This window comes from Balaenoptera ricei, chromosome 12 (genome assembly GCF_028023285.1).
Source record: "Balaenoptera ricei isolate mBalRic1 chromosome 12, mBalRic1.hap2, whole genome shotgun sequence".
NCBI classification, from domain to species: domain Eukaryota; kingdom Metazoa; phylum Chordata; class Mammalia; order Artiodactyla; family Balaenopteridae; genus Balaenoptera; species Balaenoptera ricei.
In genome coordinates, this window is record NC_082650.1 from 14,180,688 (window position 1) to 14,201,499 (window position 20,812).

At 37.4% G+C, this 20,812-nt stretch overlaps 1 protein-coding gene across 1 annotated transcript in view; it reads left to right on the forward strand.

The window, feature by feature from the left end:
- The window catches only part of SYNE1 (spectrin repeat containing nuclear envelope protein 1), a 443,997-nt gene that overhangs the window by 124,993 nt on the left and 298,192 nt on the right, over positions 1 to 20,812 (forward strand). Inside the window, exons 12-19 of the mRNA XM_059940974.1 lie at positions 94 to 258; positions 8,033 to 8,145; positions 8,698 to 8,866; positions 14,358 to 14,454; positions 15,150 to 15,352; positions 17,164 to 17,328; positions 17,787 to 17,939; positions 18,946 to 19,089. Of these exons, the coding sequence (XP_059796957.1) occupies positions 94 to 258; positions 8,033 to 8,145; positions 8,698 to 8,866; positions 14,358 to 14,454; positions 15,150 to 15,352; positions 17,164 to 17,328; positions 17,787 to 17,939; positions 18,946 to 19,089 (1,209 nt within the window). The remainder of the gene's footprint in view (positions 1 to 93; positions 259 to 8,032; positions 8,146 to 8,697; positions 8,867 to 14,357; positions 14,455 to 15,149; positions 15,353 to 17,163; positions 17,329 to 17,786; positions 17,940 to 18,945; positions 19,090 to 20,812) is intronic.

Genomic DNA, 20,812 nt, shown 5'->3' on the forward strand with positions numbered 1-20,812 from the left:
TTCAGGCATTTTTGTAAGCTTTAAAATCATTTGGGGGAATTTTAGGAATTGTCTTCTATGTTAAGATACTGTCTTTCTACTTTTGTATTTCAGCTCTTTGATTGGCATATACAACTTGATAAGTCTCTTCCTGCACCCCTGGGCACCATAGGGGCCTGGTTATATAGAGCAGAGGTGGCCCTGAGAGAGGAAGTAACCATTCAGCAGGTTCATGAGGAAACGGCCAACACAATACAACGGAAACGTGAGCAGCACAAGGTAAACATTCTGGCTGGAAAACCTTCCAGCGTAACAGTTCTAGTGTGTTACCGAATCAGGTTTGCTTGCCTGTTGCTCAGCAAGCCAAAGGCTGAGACACTGAGGTTGGCAGCAGAGAAAGGGTTTATTCACAAGGCAGTCCAGTGAGGAGATGGGAGAACAAATCTGAGACCCACCTCCCTGAAGGTAAGGGGCTCTCATTATTTATGAGATAAAGCTGAGGCGTGGGGCGCCTAGGGAAAGGTAATTAGAGATAAGAAAACGGTGAGGTGATCCTGGTTCTGTGCAGATGCAGCTAAGCTACAGGCTTCTTCATGGGATGTATGTTCAGAAAATGGTGGCATTAGCGTGACCAGAGGGTGGAGTTTTGGGCCCTCTGATGTCAAAAGGCCACCACTCAACGCATGCCCAGATGGAGGGTCGGTGGACCTAGCCAGTCTTAACTGGCTGGAGCTCAAACTGGACACAGCTGACTCCAAGTTTCTAAATTCACCTTGGCCAACATCTTATTGTTTAGGCTGTGTGACCCTTGGAGCACATGCAAGCTTTTATTAAAGCAAGCCTGATCAGTGAAGACAGGTTACAGTTTATTATTTATTAATGGCTAACTGATAACTATCCTCGTTTCACTAGTATGGTCTGGAACTTGCACTGAATCAGGCCTCCCAGGCATCCGTTCATACTGGTTCAGAGATGTCACACCTTCTTAGAAGTTCTCTGATCTGCACTTCCCTTTTCTGTACTTGTTAATGGCAATTCCAGTAGACTCATTACCTGAGGTATTTTCCAAGAGCTCTGTGATGTTTTCTTATCCGCAGTTACCTTTGTTATTTCTCTTGCTATTTGTTAGCTTTGAAAAGATAAGGCAAAAGACAGTGTGAATTTACATAATAACGTGATTGGCCATAGGCTCCAGACCTCATTCCTGCCTCCATTCTCAAAGGAAGGCAAACCAAGTCACCGAGTTGTCGTGTCGTGGTGCTAAAGGAGTGGAGTCAGGGTGGGAGTTAATAGTGGCCTTAGAGGGCTTCCCTGGTGGCGCAGTGGTTGAGAATCTGCCCGCCAATGCAGGGGACACGGGTTCGAGCCCTGGTCCAGGAAGATCCCACATGCCGCGGAGCAACTAAGCCCGTGCGCCACAACTACTGAGCCTGTGCTCTAGAGCCTGTGAGTCACAACTAGTGAGCCCGCGTGCTGCAACTACTGAAGCCCATGTGCCTAGAGCCTGTGCTCTGCAGCGAGAGAAGCCACTGCAATGAGAAGCCCACGCACTGCAACGAAGAGTAGCCCCCGCTCACCACAACTAGAGAAAGCCCATGTGCAGCAACGAAGACCCAAAACAGCCAAAAATAAATAAATAAATTAAATAAATTAAAAAAAAAAAATAGTGGCCTTAGAAAGGGGTGGGATTCAGCCTGGCTGGTCTCTTAGTCATTTGCGACTCTATTTAGCTCATTGCATGGTTTGTTGTGCTCAGCGTAAGTTCTAATACGCTTCCTCCGCGTTTTGCGATAGTACAGACCTAGCTCAAAATGCTGTTTTTCGTTGTCTCATTAATGCAACCCTGCATTTTGTGCAGTTGAATTTGTGTACCTCATTTATTGTGTCATGAAGGGGGTTTACTCTGTATGTGGAAAATAAACAGACAACCAGGTCTCACTTTGTCCTACACTCCTGGTTAAACATAACCCTGGTTAAAGCCAATTCTCTGCCTAGTTCCTGCCCACACTCAGGCAGTTGACTGTGGCTAGAGAAAAACACACCCCCAGTCACGATGACTAACCCAAGTGGGTCCTTAATGCTCCCTGGCACTCCAAAGGCATTTTTGGACTCGATTCCCTCTGCATTTCTGGGACAACTATTTTATACCTTGTCTCCTTAAACCTTCCACACCTCCTCCCTCATCCTTACTCTTAGCTGATGACACTGCTTCCTATTTCTCGGAGAAAATAGAAGCAATCAAAAAAGAATTTCCGCAAGCTCCCACGACCACATCAACCCACCTACGAGCATTTGTGCCCGAATACTCCGTCTCCTCTTCTGTTACTATGGATGAACCATCTGTGCTTCGAGCTAAGGCCAGCCCCTCCACATGTGCGCTGGATCCCATCCTCCCTGCTCTTTTCCAAAAGATAATTCCCGTAGTTCTTTGCGTCTTTATTTTTTTCTCTCTCTCTCTCTGCTGGATTTTTCCCACCCACATAAAATATACCATTATTATTCTCATCTTTAAAAAGCCTCTTTCTTAACCCTACCTCCCTTTTCAGCTACTGTCCTCTTTTTTTTTTTTTTTTCCTTCCTTTTACAGTGAAGCTCTTTGAAAGAATTGTCTTAGATCTCATTTTGGCTTCATAGTTCTCTTCTCCCATTCTTTCTGGAACCCATTCCAATCACGTTTTTCCTTGCCCTGCTATCCATGTCAGGTTCAGGAGGGTTCTTTTTTTCCTCACTCAATGGCCAATTCTCAGTCCGCATTTTACCTCACTTATTAGAAGCATTTTAGATAGTTATTCATCTTTGAAATACTTTCTTCATTTGGTTTCCTAATTTTCTTTTTATTCCTCTGGCTATGCCTCTCCGGTCTTTCCAGTTAGCTGACATTTGGTCCAAAATGTCCATGAGCATATTTGGTCCAGGCCAAATGGTTTTGGACAGGGCCGATATCAAGAACCTTTTGCTATAGACCAAATATCTCCATGGACATTTCAGACGGGGCCAAACATGACCAATTATCAAGGACCTTTTGGCATGAGCCAGATGTTTTATGGTCATTTTGGACAGGACCAAATGGTCCTAAAAGAGTCTTTCCTTCTCTTTCAACAAATATTTATTGAGCTCTTTCTATGTGCAAAGTGGCATTACAGGCATTTGTGATACACCCATAAGCAAAACAGACAAAATCCCTACCCTAATGTAACTTGCCTTCTCATAGGAGGAGGCAGTTAAGAAATAATAAACATAATAAATAAATAAATTTTATATTAGAAGGTAAAAGGACAGGGAGTATTAGGTGGTGTTGCAATTTTAAGTAGGGAGGTCAGTGAAACCTCGCTGAAAAGATAATCTCAAACATGCAAGCACATTCCCACCTGAAGGCCTTTGCCCTTGCCATCATTCTGGAATTTTCTGGTCCCTTGGCCTGAAACATTCTCCAGTCATATTCCCAATACATTCTTCCTCATCTCCTTTGGGCCTTTATTGAAAGGTCAGCTTTTAGTCAATCCTTTCTTGGCCACCCCTTTGAAAGTACAACTTCCCTTTCCCCTTGCCTATTCAGTTTTTCTCTTTAGCATTTATCTTCATCTCAACTGCTTATTTAATTATTTATCTTATTTATTGCTTGATTTCCTACACTGTAATGTCACCTCCATAAGGCCAAGGAATTATTGTTTGTTTTTCACTCTTGTGTCCCCAGCCTCTAAAAATGATTTTAGAAATATTCTGGCTTTCAAAATTTTAATCAGGTCAATCATGCTAATCATACTTTCTGAGAATTTGTTCGTTTGTCTACATTTTCAAAATTATTGTCACAAAATTATTCAAAATGCTCTTCTATATATTTTCTTGTAATCTTTTCTGTGCCTATAGTTAAGCCTCCATTTGTCCCCAGTATTGTTTCTTTGCACCTTCTCACTTTCCTTAATTGCACTTTTGACATTGTTAATTTTCTCTGCTGTATCCTAATAATCTTTTTCCATCTACTTACCAGAGGAACGGCAGTATCACTCTTTTAACAGCATCAGTCTGGCTGCCGTGTGAGGATAAGGCTGGATTGGTGATAGAGGGTAGGAGCCAGAGAACCAATTTCAATGATCCAGGTAGAGTGGCTTGAGTGAAGGTCGTAGCTGTAGAGGTGTTGAGAAGTGGTCAGATTCTGAGTATATTTTGAGGGCAGAGCAAAGAGAATTTTTAGCATTAGATATTGATTGTGAAGGAAGGGGAGTCATGAATGACACTATGATTTTTCAACCAAGCAATTGGGAAACTGGAGTTTCCATCAGTTGAGATGGAGAGACAATGAAACAGGTTTGGGAAGAAAGATGGAGGTCAGTCTGGGGCAAGGTAAGTATGAGACTTTTTCACATCCAAGTGGATGTGTGGAGCGGGCAGTAGGAGCTAAGAGGCAGGAGGGGGATAAATATTCAGAGTCATTGAGGATGACTCTGAATATATAAAGGGATGTTTAAAGCTCTGAGACTGAAATTAAAGAAGGACGTGTAGACAGAGAAAGGATCAAGAACTGAGCCCTGAGGGAATCCAGTATTAACAGATCAGAGAGTAGAAGATGAACCAGCAAAAAAAAAAAAAAAAGAAAAAAGATAAACCAGCATGAGAAAAAGCAATCAGCGAGGTAGGAGGGGATCCAGCTACTGTTTTCTTAAAAGCCAAGGGAAGTAGTGTATCAAGGGGAGAGTATTTTCAATAGAATGGCCATAGCGATCCTTTTAATACGCAGTTCAGTTCATTTTACCTCTCTGTTCAAAACTCCCCACTGGCTTCCATCTACTCAAAAGAAACACCAAAAAATTCTTTAAAAGGCCCATGAGGCCCACAGATCTGCAGCCCTTTCCCTCCTCTGCCCTCCCTCACCCCCAATCTGCTGTTCCAATGGCTTCCTTTGCTTTCTCTCAATCACTGGGAAAGGTATGTTGATAACTCCCACAGCCGTGTGGATTTCTCAGTTTCTCCCCGTCGTTCTGTGAGCTTTGGCTTTATATATTTTGAGACTTACTACGTATGTTCAAGTTCAGAATTAATGTGTCTTCTAGTAAATTGAAAGTTTCATCACTAAGCGATTACTAACTTGTAATGACTTCTGTTCAGGAATCTATTTTGCCTGGTATTGATGCACTCATACCAGCCTTCTTTCATTAGTATTTGCCTGGCATGTTGTTTTCCATTCCATTAATTTCAACCTATCCTTGTTCTTAATGTTTAGGAGTATCTCTTTTAAAAAGCAGATGGTTCTATTATACTTGTCTGATCTGACAATCTCTGCCTATTGATGAGTAAATATATATTCCATTCAGATTTATTTATAATTATTAATATACTTGAATTTGTTTCTACCTTTTGACTCTTGTTTCTATTTGCCCTGCTTTTGCTTTTTTCTTTTTTCTACATTCTTCCTATTTATAAGTTGATTGAGGGGTTTTTGTTTGTTTATTCACTTGCTTATTTTTCTTATTCCATGTTTTCCCTCGAACTGGTTTGAAGTTATAAACTCTAGTTGTGTAGTGTGATTGTCCTTGAAATTATACCATATAGATACTTAACGAAATTGAAAGTTAATCAATGTCTTAACCTCCTCTTAATCAATATAAGGAATTAAGAACACTTTAACCAGGTCATACTCTTCTAACCTGCAAACTGTTGTTGTCAAGTATTAAATTGCTTACGTTTTTCTAACACCATGAATGTGTTGTTTCTGCTGATTCTCACTCATGGTAGCTTGTCTCCTGTGTTTGGCGACCTTTGCTTTCCTCCTTTTTTATTTGCTGTCTACCAGGCCCACATCAGCCCTCTTTGAGGGTTCTGGCTAAATGTAGGGGGTCTCAGTTTCAGTGTTTCTCACCTTATTCAAGTCCCAAGACTCCATCTCCTGCCACAGTGGTTTAGATGTTTGCCCAGGACAACCAGGCTTTTTCAATCTGTTTTTGCTCACAGGACCATGATCCAGTTTTGGGTCATGTTTTACCGAGCATGGGAGCCCTAAAAGGTTTCACTGACTTCCTGTGAGCCCACCAGTGAATTAAAGTCATATGCTGTGCTCATCATCCAGCTATTTTGTAGTGAGACGGCCTTTCAGAGGACCCAGCGACATCACGCCAGTTGTAGTTCGTCATATGTTTGAAAATGTTTTTGTTGGTTTTGATTTCTTGTCAAGATTTTTTTGATTAACTACATACAGAAAACTACAATAGGGAAAGCTTCTTGGGAGGCACCTGGACATTTGGATATCCCAGTATAGTCCCAGACCCCCACCCGTACGTTAACATACGGTCGCACGTAACAAATCAGAGCTGGGAGTGTTGGTGGCTCTCGGTTTGCCCTGCAGTCATTTGGGGGAGTTTCGGTCAAGATAAAAGCCACAGATGGCTTCCCTGGTGGCGCAGTGGTTGAGAGTCTGCCTGCCAATGCAGGGGACACGGGTTCGAGCCCTGGTCTGGGAAGATCCCACATGCCGCGGAGCGGCTGGGCCCGTGAGCCACAACTACTGAGCCTGCGCGTCTGGAGCCTGTGCTCCGCAACAAGAGAGGCCGCGACAGTAAGAGGCCCGCGCACCGCGATGAAGAGTGGCCCCCGCTCGCTGCAACTAGAGGAAGCCCTCGCACAGAAACGAAGACCCAACACAGCCAAAAATAAATAAATAAATAAATAAACCCAAAGTTTAAAACACTTGGAGACAAATAAAATCGCTTTAAAAAAAAAAAAAAGCCACAGAAATGTGTCTGGATGTTAAGGAGGAGGCAGAGAGTGACTAAAATACTCACAGGCAATAGCTGCTCTAGGACAGTCCTCTGGCCTCTGTAATCAGCTCTGAGATGCCTGTAGTGCCCTCCCTCTGGGAGCAGGGGACTTGTGAATATCTGTGCGGTTACCTACAGACTCAAAGCAGGTCAGAAGGTGGTAATAGCAAATATATATCAGGATAGAAATAGTTTGGTCCTGGATTTTTTTCTACAATGTAAAAACTAATGTTCCCGAATTAAAAGAAAATTGATTTCACTCATGTGAACAAACACATATGACTTTAACATCTTAATTTATGTATGAAAGCCTTCATGTGTACCCTTCCATCAAGTGTATCTCTTACGATTTAGGCTGGTCTGTTTTCTCCAATTAATCTACTAAATCTTAGTGTGAGAGAAACTGTTAGTTTTAATGTATCATTCTGGTGGGCTAATATATCTTATTTTTCAGTGAGTGACAAACTGTTGGCTATTTACTCTGCTATTGAGAAACAACCTAAGCTCTAGAAAAATATGGCATGAATCTACTTTCACCTTTCTCTTTCTTTGCTTCTGTGTGAGAAACTGGCTAGGAATTGTGCAGTACATGTAAGTCTTTATATAAATGTCTTTTGACAGTGAAAAACCCAGAAAACAAATCTAAATAAATTATTAAAATTTGTGGAGTTCTATACAACCTAGAAAGGATCTTTATAAAACATCACATTTACTCTTCCCACTGTGATATCTATGGGACATTCCCTGTGCTTGATTGAAATCTTCTAACCACAAGGGTATTTTCATAATATGCTGTAATGTAATTGACTTACTTTAAGATGGCAAGCAAACATCACTTTATGGTACCCTGCATGCACTCAAAATAGAATAACAGTAGAGAATTTAATATTTTTATTTTGACCATTAAAGGGTTAAACTAGTTGTGCTTAGTTTTAAGCTTTGAAAAATCAATAGATTCAAAATCAAGGAAAGAGAAAAACACTAACAATCATTGTTTATAGCACTGACTACATTTCCCTTTGGACCATGTGCCTTTAAAATGTCTGAATGCATTGCTGTGCAAGTGTCATGTGTGTTTAAAAGATGCCATAATTATTAGCTACGGCTCTAGCACGGGGCCTTATGGACAAGCACCCAGGCTCCTGTACAAGGTAAAAGCCTGTGACTGGCACCAAGCCGCATGTGGCTATGGAAGCATGATCAAATTGTTGAATACACTGCCTCATCCATGCAAGCTGAAGATTATGCTTCTCAGCCTCCTGTGAACATGTTTCCTCATTTTTTTTTTTTTAATTGTATCTTAGGATCTGCTTCAAAACACAGATGCCCACAAAAGAGCATTCCATGAAATCTACCGAACCAGGTCTGTTAACGGGATCCCAGTACCACCTGATCAATTAGAGGACATGGCTGAGAGGTAAGAGAACGTCCGGTTTTAAATGAAGTGTCTTTAAAAGGCTCGGTGGATGTTTTTTTTTTCCCATTTCTTTTCTTTCAATGAATTGACTTTTTTTTTTTTTTTTTTACAGAGATGCTTACGTTTGGTACATAAAAATTGGGTTCCCATAACGTATGTTAAGAATGCCAATATTGTAGTATATTATTAGTTGAAAAGAGTAAACCTGCATGTACCCACAGCCTGGAAATCACAGAAATGGTTTCTTCAGAGGCTGTATTTTTATTCAGTACTGTGAGGAACATTATGTAATATTGCAAAAACAGCTTATAAAAGAAACAGATGAGAGCTATCTTGGCAGGGGAAAGAACTAAATCAAAGACTTCAATCAATTGTGATTTGCCTTTAAACCCAGAGCTAGAAACAGAACCAGATCTCCTGAGTGATTGATCAGCCAGAGTTTAGAAGACCTTGTGCCTGCATTTTATTTAATACTGACATGTAACAGGTTAAGTAAGCCCCGTTCTGTTACTATTAGTTACATTCTGTAAATTCTCTGTGTTTTGTTTCTAGGTTTCATTTTGTTTCCTCCACATCAGAGCTACACTTAATGAAAATGGAATTTCTAGAATTAAAATACCGTCTGCTCTCACTGCTGGTTCTTGCAGAGTCAAAGCTGAAGTCTTGGATCATCAAGTATGGGAGGAGAGATTCAGTGGAACTGCTTCTGCAGAACTACATGGTAAGTCTCCCTGGCGCTGACAGAGAGATCAGAGGACGCCTGGCTTTAGTATCTAATATCTTCTAGTTTATTGGACACTGTTACTTTTATCTTGAATTTAAACATTAAGGTACCAGTGTGTTAAATGGGTTTGATGTAAGTTTGTGAGCTTTTCACAACAATCTGAAATATATACCTATATTCTTTGGAGATATGAAAGGTTTTGCTGCAGTAATCATATTGAACCATTGTGATTGGCTTTATTGCTTTAAAAAAGCAAGTTTTTGCATTGCATACAACTGACTGTGAACTCACTACTGAACCACAATTAAAATACTTAAAGATTATCTTCATGTTTCTAAAATCCAATCATGAGTAGTTTAGAACAATCCTCAATTGTTCATGTGGGGACTTTTGTATTTTTTTTTTTAGATTAGGTCAAGCATGCCTTTTTTTTTACAGTCATTCTGTGAGCTTCACTGCTTCCTGTGTGCACCCAGGAAAAGTAAGATTTTGTCTGCGAATCTCTGTACCAACTTAATTTTTGAAGAGTTTCTCATATTTTGGGCTATCAGCATAGATAATCCTATATTTACATAGAGTAGTAGCCCTGCATTAAGGAGGAAAGTAGGTCATTCTGTAACTAGCAGTTTCCATTTACATATAATCAGAGAATTATAATTATTAAAGGCAGTTTATTTCTCTTAGTTAAACATGCCCCCCCCCCAATTTAGTAGCAGTACAAATTTGCTCACAAAATTAATGTTAATAGGGCATCTCAGTCCTGTAACTGTTCCATTTATATTGAATCACAAGTTCTAAATGATAAATTGATGAATTTAAAATATAAGCCCATTTCTAACCTGACTACTCTCAGTGGCTCTGTAACTCGCATGACTGAATATTTATTGAAACCATATCTTTACTGAAGCATCCTAGAACCATAATATATTTTGCTACATTTTAATTTTATTTTCTAAGTGCTAAATAAACAACATGAATTTGAAAAAAAAAAAAAAAGGTTTAACAGGTTAACAAAATCTTTCTTTAGATTTACTACAATTTTCTAGGAAACATTTGTCCAAAAATGTGAAATCTGTGACGCTATGTTCCCTTATTCATTTTGAATGCTTTTGGAAAGTAATGAGAAATCTGATTTTTTTTTTTAAGTTTAAGCAATGGCATTAGTCCCACAAATATTAAATACAGATATGCATTTATATTTTCGGGTTTAATCATGTCAAGTGATACACTCTGAGCTCAGAGGTAATTATTCAGGATGCGTCTTTGTTCTCGCTATTTAAAGAGAGCCAATTAGGTTGAAATACCTAATGGGACTGTTCCACCAGGTTAATGTTCCAACACAAAGATGTTAATAATTCTCTTTGAATGTCTCAACTAAAGCATGTGTAAGTAAAGAATTATTACTAATGAATAAAAAAAATCAGTACTTTCTGCCTACTTCATAGACATTCACTGAGCTGCTAATTTTAAACTGCTAGGTAATGTAACTCTCAAAATTATTTGTAAAATTGCTAATAACTCTACAAATATATCGGGTTTTAATAAATATTTCCTAATATTTTATCACCTGATAAAAAATACGTATTTATCGCCTAAGCTTCTATTTCAAAAAGGGGTTTAAGGTGTTTATAGTTTAATAGTTTTAATAATTGTAGGATATTGATATTTTCTATGTGCCAAGTGTTTTACATGTGTCATCTTCCATCTCAGTGATGACCCTATGGGCTGGGCATTTTCACATTGTTTCACTGAGGAAATCGAGCCTTTGAACGCTCAAGTCACGTGCTCCAGGTGGCAGAGTTAGTAAGAAGTGGAGTCTGGATTTGAGTCCACATCTTTCCGAATCAGAAACCTTTGTGCTTAAGTACTGAACTTTACTCTCTAACAAAATTGGCTGGGAAAAAAAGGTTTTGGTTTTTTTTTTGTTTTTTTTTTTTTAATTAATTAATTAATTTTTAAATTTTTGGCTGTGTTGGGTCTTCGTTTCTGTGCGAGGGCTTTCTCTAGTTGCGGCAAGCGGGGACCACTCTTCATCGCGGTGCGCGGGCCTCTCACTGTCGTGGCCTCTCTTGTTGCGGAGCACGGGCTCCAGACGCGCAGGCTCAGTAGTTGTGGCTCACGGGCCTAGTTGCTCCGCGGCATGTGGGATCTTCCCAGGCCAGGGCTCGAACCCGTGTCCCCTGCATTGGCAGGCAGATTCTCAACCACTGCGCCACCAGGGAAGCCCAAGGTTTTGTTTTGTTTTTTTTTTAAACCGAAAAGACCAAATAATTGAAATGATCTCTTGCAGCTCAGTGAACTTAAAGAATGTAGTTCATATAAGTATCAGTTCCATTTAATGCTGGTCCATGATTGACAGGTCCATACTGCAACCTGCGAGTTACCATTATGTCTGTTACGGGCAGCGTGTCATTGGGGCAGGGTGGGGTGAGGTGGGGGAGATTATTGAAGCCTGCACACCAGTCACGTAGAAATGTGTTGAATCATGGCTCAACTACTCGCTACCCATGTGACCTTATAAATAACTTAATCTTTCCCAAATTTTTAATAACCGCAACAACAACAACAATAATAATAGAATATTAGGGATTTTTTAAGGAAAAAGGACTGACTCATTATTGTTTTCCTTCTATCTCATACCCCACAGAGCTTCTCTCATTCTTTTGAAGTTTTTGGGAAAATCATTCTCTTTAGAACAGACTATTTCAAGGTGCATGAAGACTTTCAAATAAAATCATAAAATCAGTTTCTTAAACATAATCCTTTACTTGGTTTCTAAAAGAAATGATTGTAATGAGCCATATGCTGCTACATCAATAAGCAAAGTAATATTTGGGATGTAAGGGTTCCATAATTATCTTTTCCTTTGTCTGAGTTCTCAATTCAATTTTAATCATCTGCAAAAAAAAGATACTTTTTATAAGAGTTAAGGAACTAGAGAACTACATAGGGGCTACGTAAGGTACGTAGCCCCTAAGTGCTCAAGGAATTCTTGGAAAATACTTCACAAATGCTTGTTGATTAAATTAGGCCACATGATCCTGGTGAGAGATTACATACTGTAATGTAAATCAGAAGATGATTGGTTTGAATTGTTCATGACATAACCATGTTAGTTAACACACGCTCCAATTTTACAATGGAAGAAATGAGACAATGTTTCATTCTTTCACATAAAAGAAGAGCTCTTGGAAGCGTAGACTATGTGAATGCCACAAGTAATGTGAACATATGGTCTGTTATTGATTATTAATGATTTTATTTAAATAGGCAGTTCTAATGAAACTACTTCTCAAAGTTGATTTTTAAAATCTTAAATTGTCTGGTTTAGCTCCCTTTGAGTGAAATTGATGAGCTTTTTATTTATTATATCTATATTTATCTTTTGAGAGTAGAAAATTAGTCCCTTCCACAAATACTTTGCATTTTGTAGCATAAAGAAATATCTTATTTTTCTTGAAGTGCCACCAACTTTAAAAGTCCCTTGACCAACATGTCTTATTTGTTGAACTTGATATCCAAATGTAAGCCATATTTTGAAAGAAATAAACTAATCCTGTCACTGTTATTTTAAACATAACATTTGTGCTTAATTTTGCATTCTTCTGAGAGACTTTGTCTAGATAGCTCACAGCAAAAAGGAGGCTGAGCAGTCCTCCTGCTAAAGTGATTCTAATAGACAAAATAATTTTGTTACTAAATGGAGTTACTCAGGACTCAAAAAAAAAAAAGGGCAAAAATAAATGAAACAAAAATAACAAGTCAATTTTCTTTCTTCAAAAATTAATTACCTAGTTTTCCTCATAAGAAAGCTCAAAAACACTTTAATGAATCTCTACAACATTTATAATCTAAAAGCATTCTCCCCACCTCCTACCCTAGACCAAAAATGAAACTGGAAATAACTTTTCTCTTATTCAATTATAATGAATTTGTAAACCACTCTAGCAAAAGCATGTGTAAGTCTTACTGTCCAGTATAGGCACTATTTCCCATTTATCTGACACTTCAGAAAATTTTTTTTTCCATTAGCTTCTTGGAATTTGTGTCCAAACTGAATGGAGACTATTTTTTTAAACTTTGCCAAATATATTTATCTCTTCAGTTTCTTACAGTGTCTTGAACATTAGGTGTAATCTTCCATTTTTGATCAAACCAGGACCTCCCTATTTGTTAAATTATTCAAAATTTAAATTCCAGTAAATTACTCTTTCCCCACTTGGGGAGCAGGCAGAGGTTAAGGGAGTAGGACATAAGGCTAAATAATGAACTAACCAATTCTCATGCAAAAATAATAAAGCCTATTAAAGTTATTGAATAAGGTATTCATCAGGGAACCCCATGCCAGGTAATTCACAGCTTTCTCTATTCATTATATATTTGAAGAATAGTTACTATATAAGTAAATGCAAACATAAAATGATATGAAATGTGTTATATGTATTTTTAATATAATCTTGAAATACTATAAACTTCTACAATAAAATCTAGGGATGTCTATGGAATTGCTGTATGAATAGTTTTGCCTCTGCGCACAAACATTTTACATCTCCATATTAAGCATTCATCAACATCCTATTCAGGGCTTCAGCTGGTTTTTGAAGGCTAATTTTGTATTTTATAATAGTGACACAAAGTATTTTACTGAGTTTACATCATAGGAACTAATTATGCTATGAAAAGAAATGAAGAAGCCTTTGGTAGTATGTTGTTATCTATAATTACATTAATTTTCTACTTTACAGAAGTAGGAATAATCTTTGAAATAGGAATTATTTCATATTTCCTGGAGTTAGCAATAACAAAACTCACCTACGGATTTTTTGTGTATTCTCAATTTTATAGTATCCATTTGCTTATAGTAACTCTAATACATATGTAAGTTGCATACAGACATAGATATAGACACATCTTATCTTTAATTTTTATACCAGGTAATAGAAATATGAGAGCATATGGATAACGTGGATGGAATGTGTGATTATTTAACGTTTTTCTACTTGTAAATATTTTTGTATTTACTTTTTATTTTAAGAAAGTGTGCATTGCATTGTGCCAGTTATTTATAATCTGAAGTTCCTCAGAGCCATCATTCACCAGAATTATTGTTCAAAGAGCAACAGAATCCCACAGCTAAAACACAGTTGGACACTTTACAACATTGTTCCAAATTTAGTGCTTTTTAAATGTTCGCCCCAGGTTCTCTGGAGAAACTTCTGTCTCTTCTAAAAACAAACCCTTGGGTGGCGGAGAAATATAATATTTTCCCAAAGTAGGAGTGAATTAGAATTAAAAGTGTAGAATCAAGTTATATTCTCAGAAATAATCAGGTTATTTATGGCAGTTGAATTAATTTGATATTTTTCAGAAGAATGAGGTTGGTAGATTTGGGTAACATATCCACATAACCTATACTGAAGAAAATTGACTTTGGCATGTCTACATAAGCCAGTATTGGTTATCGTTTAACCATTCCCTGTTTTTCTAGTCTTTTATAGAAAATAGCAAGTTCTTTGAACAATATGAAGTGACATACCAGATCTTGAAACAGACAGCCGAGATGTACGTCAAAGCTGATGGTTCAGGTAAGACACAAGACAGAATTTGTTGCAGTATTGAATACAGTAGAATTTAGAACCTACAGGTTTCAGTATGATCAAATCATTTTTTTCTCTGCAGAATCTCTGTGTGGCCATGCCATTGGCCTGGAAAGCACATACTGGATTCAGTCCCCTTGACTTTGTGAAATGCCTATCCTGTATAATCATTTGCCTGTGTGTGTGTGTGTATGTATGTCTGTGTGTGTAATCTTCTAAGAGAGAGGAAAATAAGCATTCGTTTTCTAAATTGTTATGTTCAAACCTATTTTAAATTCCAACTGTTAAAGGCAAAAACTGGACTGACTTGAATATTATGAAAACTCAAGTTAGTGTAAAGACACAACTGTAAAATAATTTGCTGAAAATGAACTATATATAGCATTTGTGATTATACTATATCTGTGTCTGAGTGCATATAAAATGCAAACAAATATACGTCATTTATTGCATCCCATTTATCAGGAATTTTAAATATATCATTGTCTTTAATCTTTATAAATACCTATGAATAAGGTATAACATGTCCCCAACATTAGCTGAATGTAATTCTAACGTTATATCTGTTGAATTTAAAATCCTGGGAAGAATTAGGAATGCACACCAGTGTATAGACCGTAGAAAAAAGATGTGGTAGATTTAAAATATAAAATAAGGATTATAATTTGTTCTATCCGTTTCAGTGGAAGAGGCTGAGAATGTGATGAAATTCATGAATGAAACCACTGTCCAGTGGAGGAACCTCTCAGTGGAAGTCAGGAGCGTGCGGAGCATGCTGGAAGAAGTCATTGCCAACTGGGACCGATACGACAATACCGTGGCTAGTCTTCAGGCTTGGCTAGAGGATGCTGAGAAAATGCTAAATCAGTCAGAACATGCCAAAAAGGTAAGACTGCTTCTTATAAAAGGGAACAAGCACAGGTGAATTTAGAGATAGGAGATTTTCACAGCAAACTTGTCTAGGGAGTGTTATATATCTGCAAACGTGTTACAAAAATCTTGACTTTGCCTGACAAGCTGCATTTTCAGGTTATTAAATTATTTTAGACCAAGAAATACTCTGCTTTATAAAAGTTATGTTAAAACAGTGTTTGACTTTTGCGTTCAGAAGAGCAGTAACCCATGGAGCAGTGGCCAAAGCCAACAGGCAGCAGAGGGCGCTATACACACAGTAAGGTCTGCGCTTGAAGGGGCAGGTCCAGTGCACAGCCTCTGAGGATTTCCTAATTTAAGAGAAGATGAAAACAACTTTGGCTAAAGTAGTACTAAATCTGTGTGATGGCATACACTGGTTCAACAGATGGGTCACTACATTTTTGTCTCTTTGGCTATTCTTTTTTGGATTTTTATCAACCCTCAGTCAACGGTCTTTTTCTGGGTAGGAGTGATTTTTTTTCCTCCGGTTACAGGAGTGTGTGTTTTTTTGCAAGAGTTAACTGTTTTACTTTAATATCATTTACATTAAAAGAGCACATGAAATGGACTGATTTCTGTATATATACTTCTTAATGGGAGCTTGGTATTTTTCTCATGGAAAAACTATGTATATGTATGTAAAAGATTAAAATGCCAGATTCCCGTTAAGAAGTATAGTACTTACATTAGAATTACTGCTTGTCATGCAAGATTGGTTCTTCTGTTATTGTGTTGTACAAGTAGATGTATAATTTTTATGTTTTCCCGTTCTATATTTCATATAGATTAAGTATTTTTGTGTAGCTGAGCAACTGTAACCCACACAGATTTTGGCTTTTCTGATTAGACTGGCAGTGCCCTAGTAGATGTCATGTGTTAATTTCATCCAAGGGAATATAACGACCGGAAACAGAATTGCTCTCATCGATTTATCTAGGCAGTCCTCCCGCACATGGCTTAGGAAATCGATTTTGAATTATCTTTGGCGTCCTTGGTTTTTACCGTGGTGTATATGTGTATGTATGCATATGCACATATGCATTTAATTCGAAATCAAGTGGAAGCGGTTCCATAGCCAAGTGTGTAACCTTAAATAAGGAAGGATGTCATTGTATTAAGTGTTCTTGGCCCAGATAATTTAATTTTTTCCTTCAAGGGTTTATCTCTGTGATTGTTAATTATCTTCACGTACAGTATCCAGATTTTAAAATCAAAAGTTGGGAATTCCCTGGCGGTCCAGTGGTTAGGACTCTGCGCTTTCACTGCTGAGGCATGAGAGGGCACGTGTTCGATCCCTGGTTAGGGAACTAAGATCCCGCAAGCCGCATGGTGCAGCCAAAAAATAAAATAAAATAGAATAAAATCAAAAGTAACAGGTCAAACGATTTTTAAGACAGCTATATATTTCCCTAAAATATTATGCCTTTTATATGACTTTGGCACTGGTATTTACTAGCCTAAAGACCATAGGCACAAGTGCCTTACACTCACAGAAATTCAGCTTTTTCCTCTCTAAAATAGGAATAACAAAATGGTCATCATGTTTTGTTTTGTCTTTAGCAAAAGATATTGCATATATTCTTATAAAAAGACATTCAGCGTTTCTAGTTCATATTTTTGACCTTCTTTATTAAAAATTTCCATTTTGAAAGAGATTTAGGATTCACCTTAAAATTTGCACAAATTTTAGAGCAAAGATATTTCTCTTAGTCTGGTTACTTTCATATCATTTATTAACTTTTGGTTTATGGTTTACAGTAGTGTGCACTGTTTCTTGTTTAGGATTTTTTTCGAAATTTGCCTCATTGGATACAGCAGCACACTGCCATGAACGATGCTGGCAATTTTCTGATTGAAACATGTGATGAGATGGTTTCCCGTGATCTCAAACAGCAGTTACTGTTGCTAAATGGACGATGGAGAGAGTTGTTTATGGAAGTCAAGCAAGTATGTTTTTCAGATCTATTTATGCCTAGAGCATGGGTGCGTCATAGATGTTGTGATAAACAGTCTGTTTAGAGACGCTTTTATTGTTATAGCTTATTAAGGCAGAGTACAGATGTGTTTAGAACTGTTATGTTTCTATTTGGTCCTTTATTCTTTCCCATTTGTAAAGGAGGAACAGAACAGAAACGTAAAGCTTGATTAAGGATTACGTTGACATATGGAGCCTACTTACATGGAATGATTCATGCATCAAATCATAATTCGTTGCTTCTCTGCTAGTTCCTTTCTTCTCTTCACAGTAATTGGACTAACTTCAAGTGTATCTAAAATAAGAATCAGGAATTAGAGTCTTTCCTACCACCTAACCATTCCAGAGAGTACGTAGAAGTGAAAGTTACAAGCTTCCAGAGTCTTGGCTTAATGGTTTTCGATGTCGCCCCCCTCCCTTTTCTTAACAGTATGCTCGAGCTGATGAGTTGGACAGAATGAAGAAAGAATACACAGATTGTGTTACTACCCTGTCTGACTTTGCAACTGAAGCCCTTAGGAAACTTTCAGAGCCCGTAGAAGTCTCTTTTATTAATGTCAAATTGTTTATTCAAGACTTAGAGGTGAGCTGATTTTCTAGAACACAAAGTGAAAAACCAATTCTATTGTGAATAGAAAGATCAGTGAAGTTACTTAGGCCATTGCAAAAGCTGTTTCTGTGTCTCCTTGACATCATTTTGACATGTGTACATATCCTGATTTGCACCTCTCATAAAAAAATCTATTTGAATTTTTTAAAGAGGTTTATTGACCATAGAGTAACTTCAAAATAGTTTTTTAATTGAGATTTTTTTATTTTCTACAATCAAATTATAAAGTACTAGGAAAAAACAGACATCTGGAGTTAACACCTCTACATAAATGCCTCCAATGATAAAGGATTTGCTAAATGAATTGTGCTGTTTACATATTTTGAATACCCTGCAGCTCTCAAAAATGAAGTAATGGAAGAATATTAATGACATAGAAAGGCTTTTCCAATATACTATTAAGTAAGAAAAGCAAAAATAGTATCATTGTTTTTTTGTAAAAATAAAAAATGGTTGTAAACACACACAGAAAAAATACTAATTTTGTTCAGTAATTTTAGCAGAGCCTTGTGGTGGTAAGGATGTTGCCTCTGGTGTGAGAAGACTGTATTAAATTTTCTTTAACTTATTATCTCTAATTTATAAATTTCTATAATGACAATGTATTACTTTTTTTAAAGAAAAAGTTGTTTAATTTTTAAAATCAGAGGAATTACCCCAAGTTGTTAACATACATTTACCTGATATAATGTTTACATACTACATTAACATATGTATTTTGAAAGTGTAAAGATTACCTCAGCTTATCTTTAGGTTAGCTTAAGGATTATGGTGACTTTTAAAGGAAACATTTATTTGTATGATATTACTAGTGTATCATATATTAGTAATGAAGGAAAGTAGTCATTGGAATCTCCAAAAGATGACGACAGGTCTAGAGTTTTATTCAGTGCATACTGATTTGTGTCCAGTTGTCGAATCTTGAAATTAAGAGGAAATGAATCGTGTGGTAATGTAGCTGTTTCAATGATTCATGTAGGATGTTGAGCAGAGGGTGCCTGTGACGGATGCTCAGTATAAGATGATTACAAAGACAGCACACCTCATTAGCAAAGAGATCTCCCAAGAAGAAGCTAACGAAATGTTTGCAACCATGTCTGGGCTCAAAGAGCAGCTAACCAAGGTGGGAAAATATTTTAAAGCATGACACTCTCTGCGGGACCAACACTGCCTCCAGCTCACCTTACTCGTTCTCTGTCACTGTGGGCAAATCATTTACTTGTTAGCAGATCATGTTTTTATTTCTTATTGGGATTCTTCATCTAGTAACTTTGTCATGAGTTTTAAAAATGAAACTATGGAGCTGATGCCAAGCATTACCTTTATTAATTTAGAAGTACTAGTAGCTGTATTTTAATAGAAAGATAGGCCTCCTCTGGGAGGACAGAGGGACCAGTTGAAAGTGATAAAACAAAGCGGGAAGCAAGGGGAGAAGAATAGGAGGAAGAAGGGGGAGGAAGACATCGTATATTTAAATGAGAAAGAATTCCCAAATACCTTTTATTGAGATGTATTTGACATACGTCCACTCTAAGATTATTTATGCTATTTTTCGCTTACACAGCCACAATGCAGTGAAAATTCTCCGTCTTCATCTCACAGAGCTACCTTGGGTTTAAGATATATACATTTATGCCACTTCTGTGCAGGAAGCTCAGTGAATATCAGGCACTAGCCATAAGCCTTTTCTGTTCTACTGAGGGATTTTCCTTAAGAGTTTGGAAGTTTCACTGGGATTTTTTATCTATCTAAAGTTGAATTTTATGAAGATGATACTGCTGGCAAAGTCCACTTAGATTGTGTAATTAATATCTGGTAAAAGAGTGATTATATAAGTGAATAGAAAAATTTCATAATGAAGAATTGGACAACAAAGGAAAAAATAGCAGAAAACCCTGTTAATTAGGAGAGGAAAAGTAGAAAGAGAATAGCCAATATGAAACCAGCTGTGGAGAATTAATGAAAGAGAGGAATAAGTGAGATAGATGAAAATAAGAATCATGGCCAGAAAGATAAGAAAATTTTGTCAAACTGGTATGTAGTAGAATGCTAATTTTAAATTCTTTCAAACAGTCAAGTTAAGATTCTTTATAAAGACTGGGTACAATTTGGAGTCAACAATTTGTAACCTTTAAGCAGCCTTTAGAGCCCTCTCTTGGGCTGGCACATCTTAGCCTAGGTCAGGTTTAGTGATTTAGGGAAACTTCTGAGAAAGCAAAGTACTCTTTTAGATACACGTAAGTCATCATGCTTTCTTAATTGCTGCATTAGATGTAGCATCTTGATAAGTTTCCTGTCGTATCCAGGGAAGACTTCTAAAGCACACTGATTTTTATACATGTTAGCAGATTCTCTTTATTTTGTTCAGTAATTTTAGCTGAGCCTTGTGGCAATAGGGCAGTAGCGTATTTTAGATGATTTTCTCCTTCAGGCAGTGCATCCAAGAGCATGAGGGTAATTATAATGTAAGGAAAAAAACAAATGATCTACTAATGAGTACTTAATTTCCTTTCTTGGTTTCCAAAAGTAATGCTTTGGGAGAAACTCTAAATAAAATGAGGGGAACGGGAAGTTCTTGCAGGATTGTATGAGGTCCCGGATTCCGACATAAATGTGACAAGGCAGACACTTTATGGAGATCTTCATCTCCAGGAGCTCATCATGAAGATAAAGACAATGCTGGTGTATAAACTAACAGCATTTTTTAAAAAACAAGTAACAGATGAGGGCTGGGCCAGTTCAGACTAGAGAGACATGTTCTTGCGTGAGAACCTTTGTGAATAAGTTTGTGTATGACGTGAGCGCTTGTCATGAGTGGGATGTTGATAGGGGAAGAGTAGCAAAGT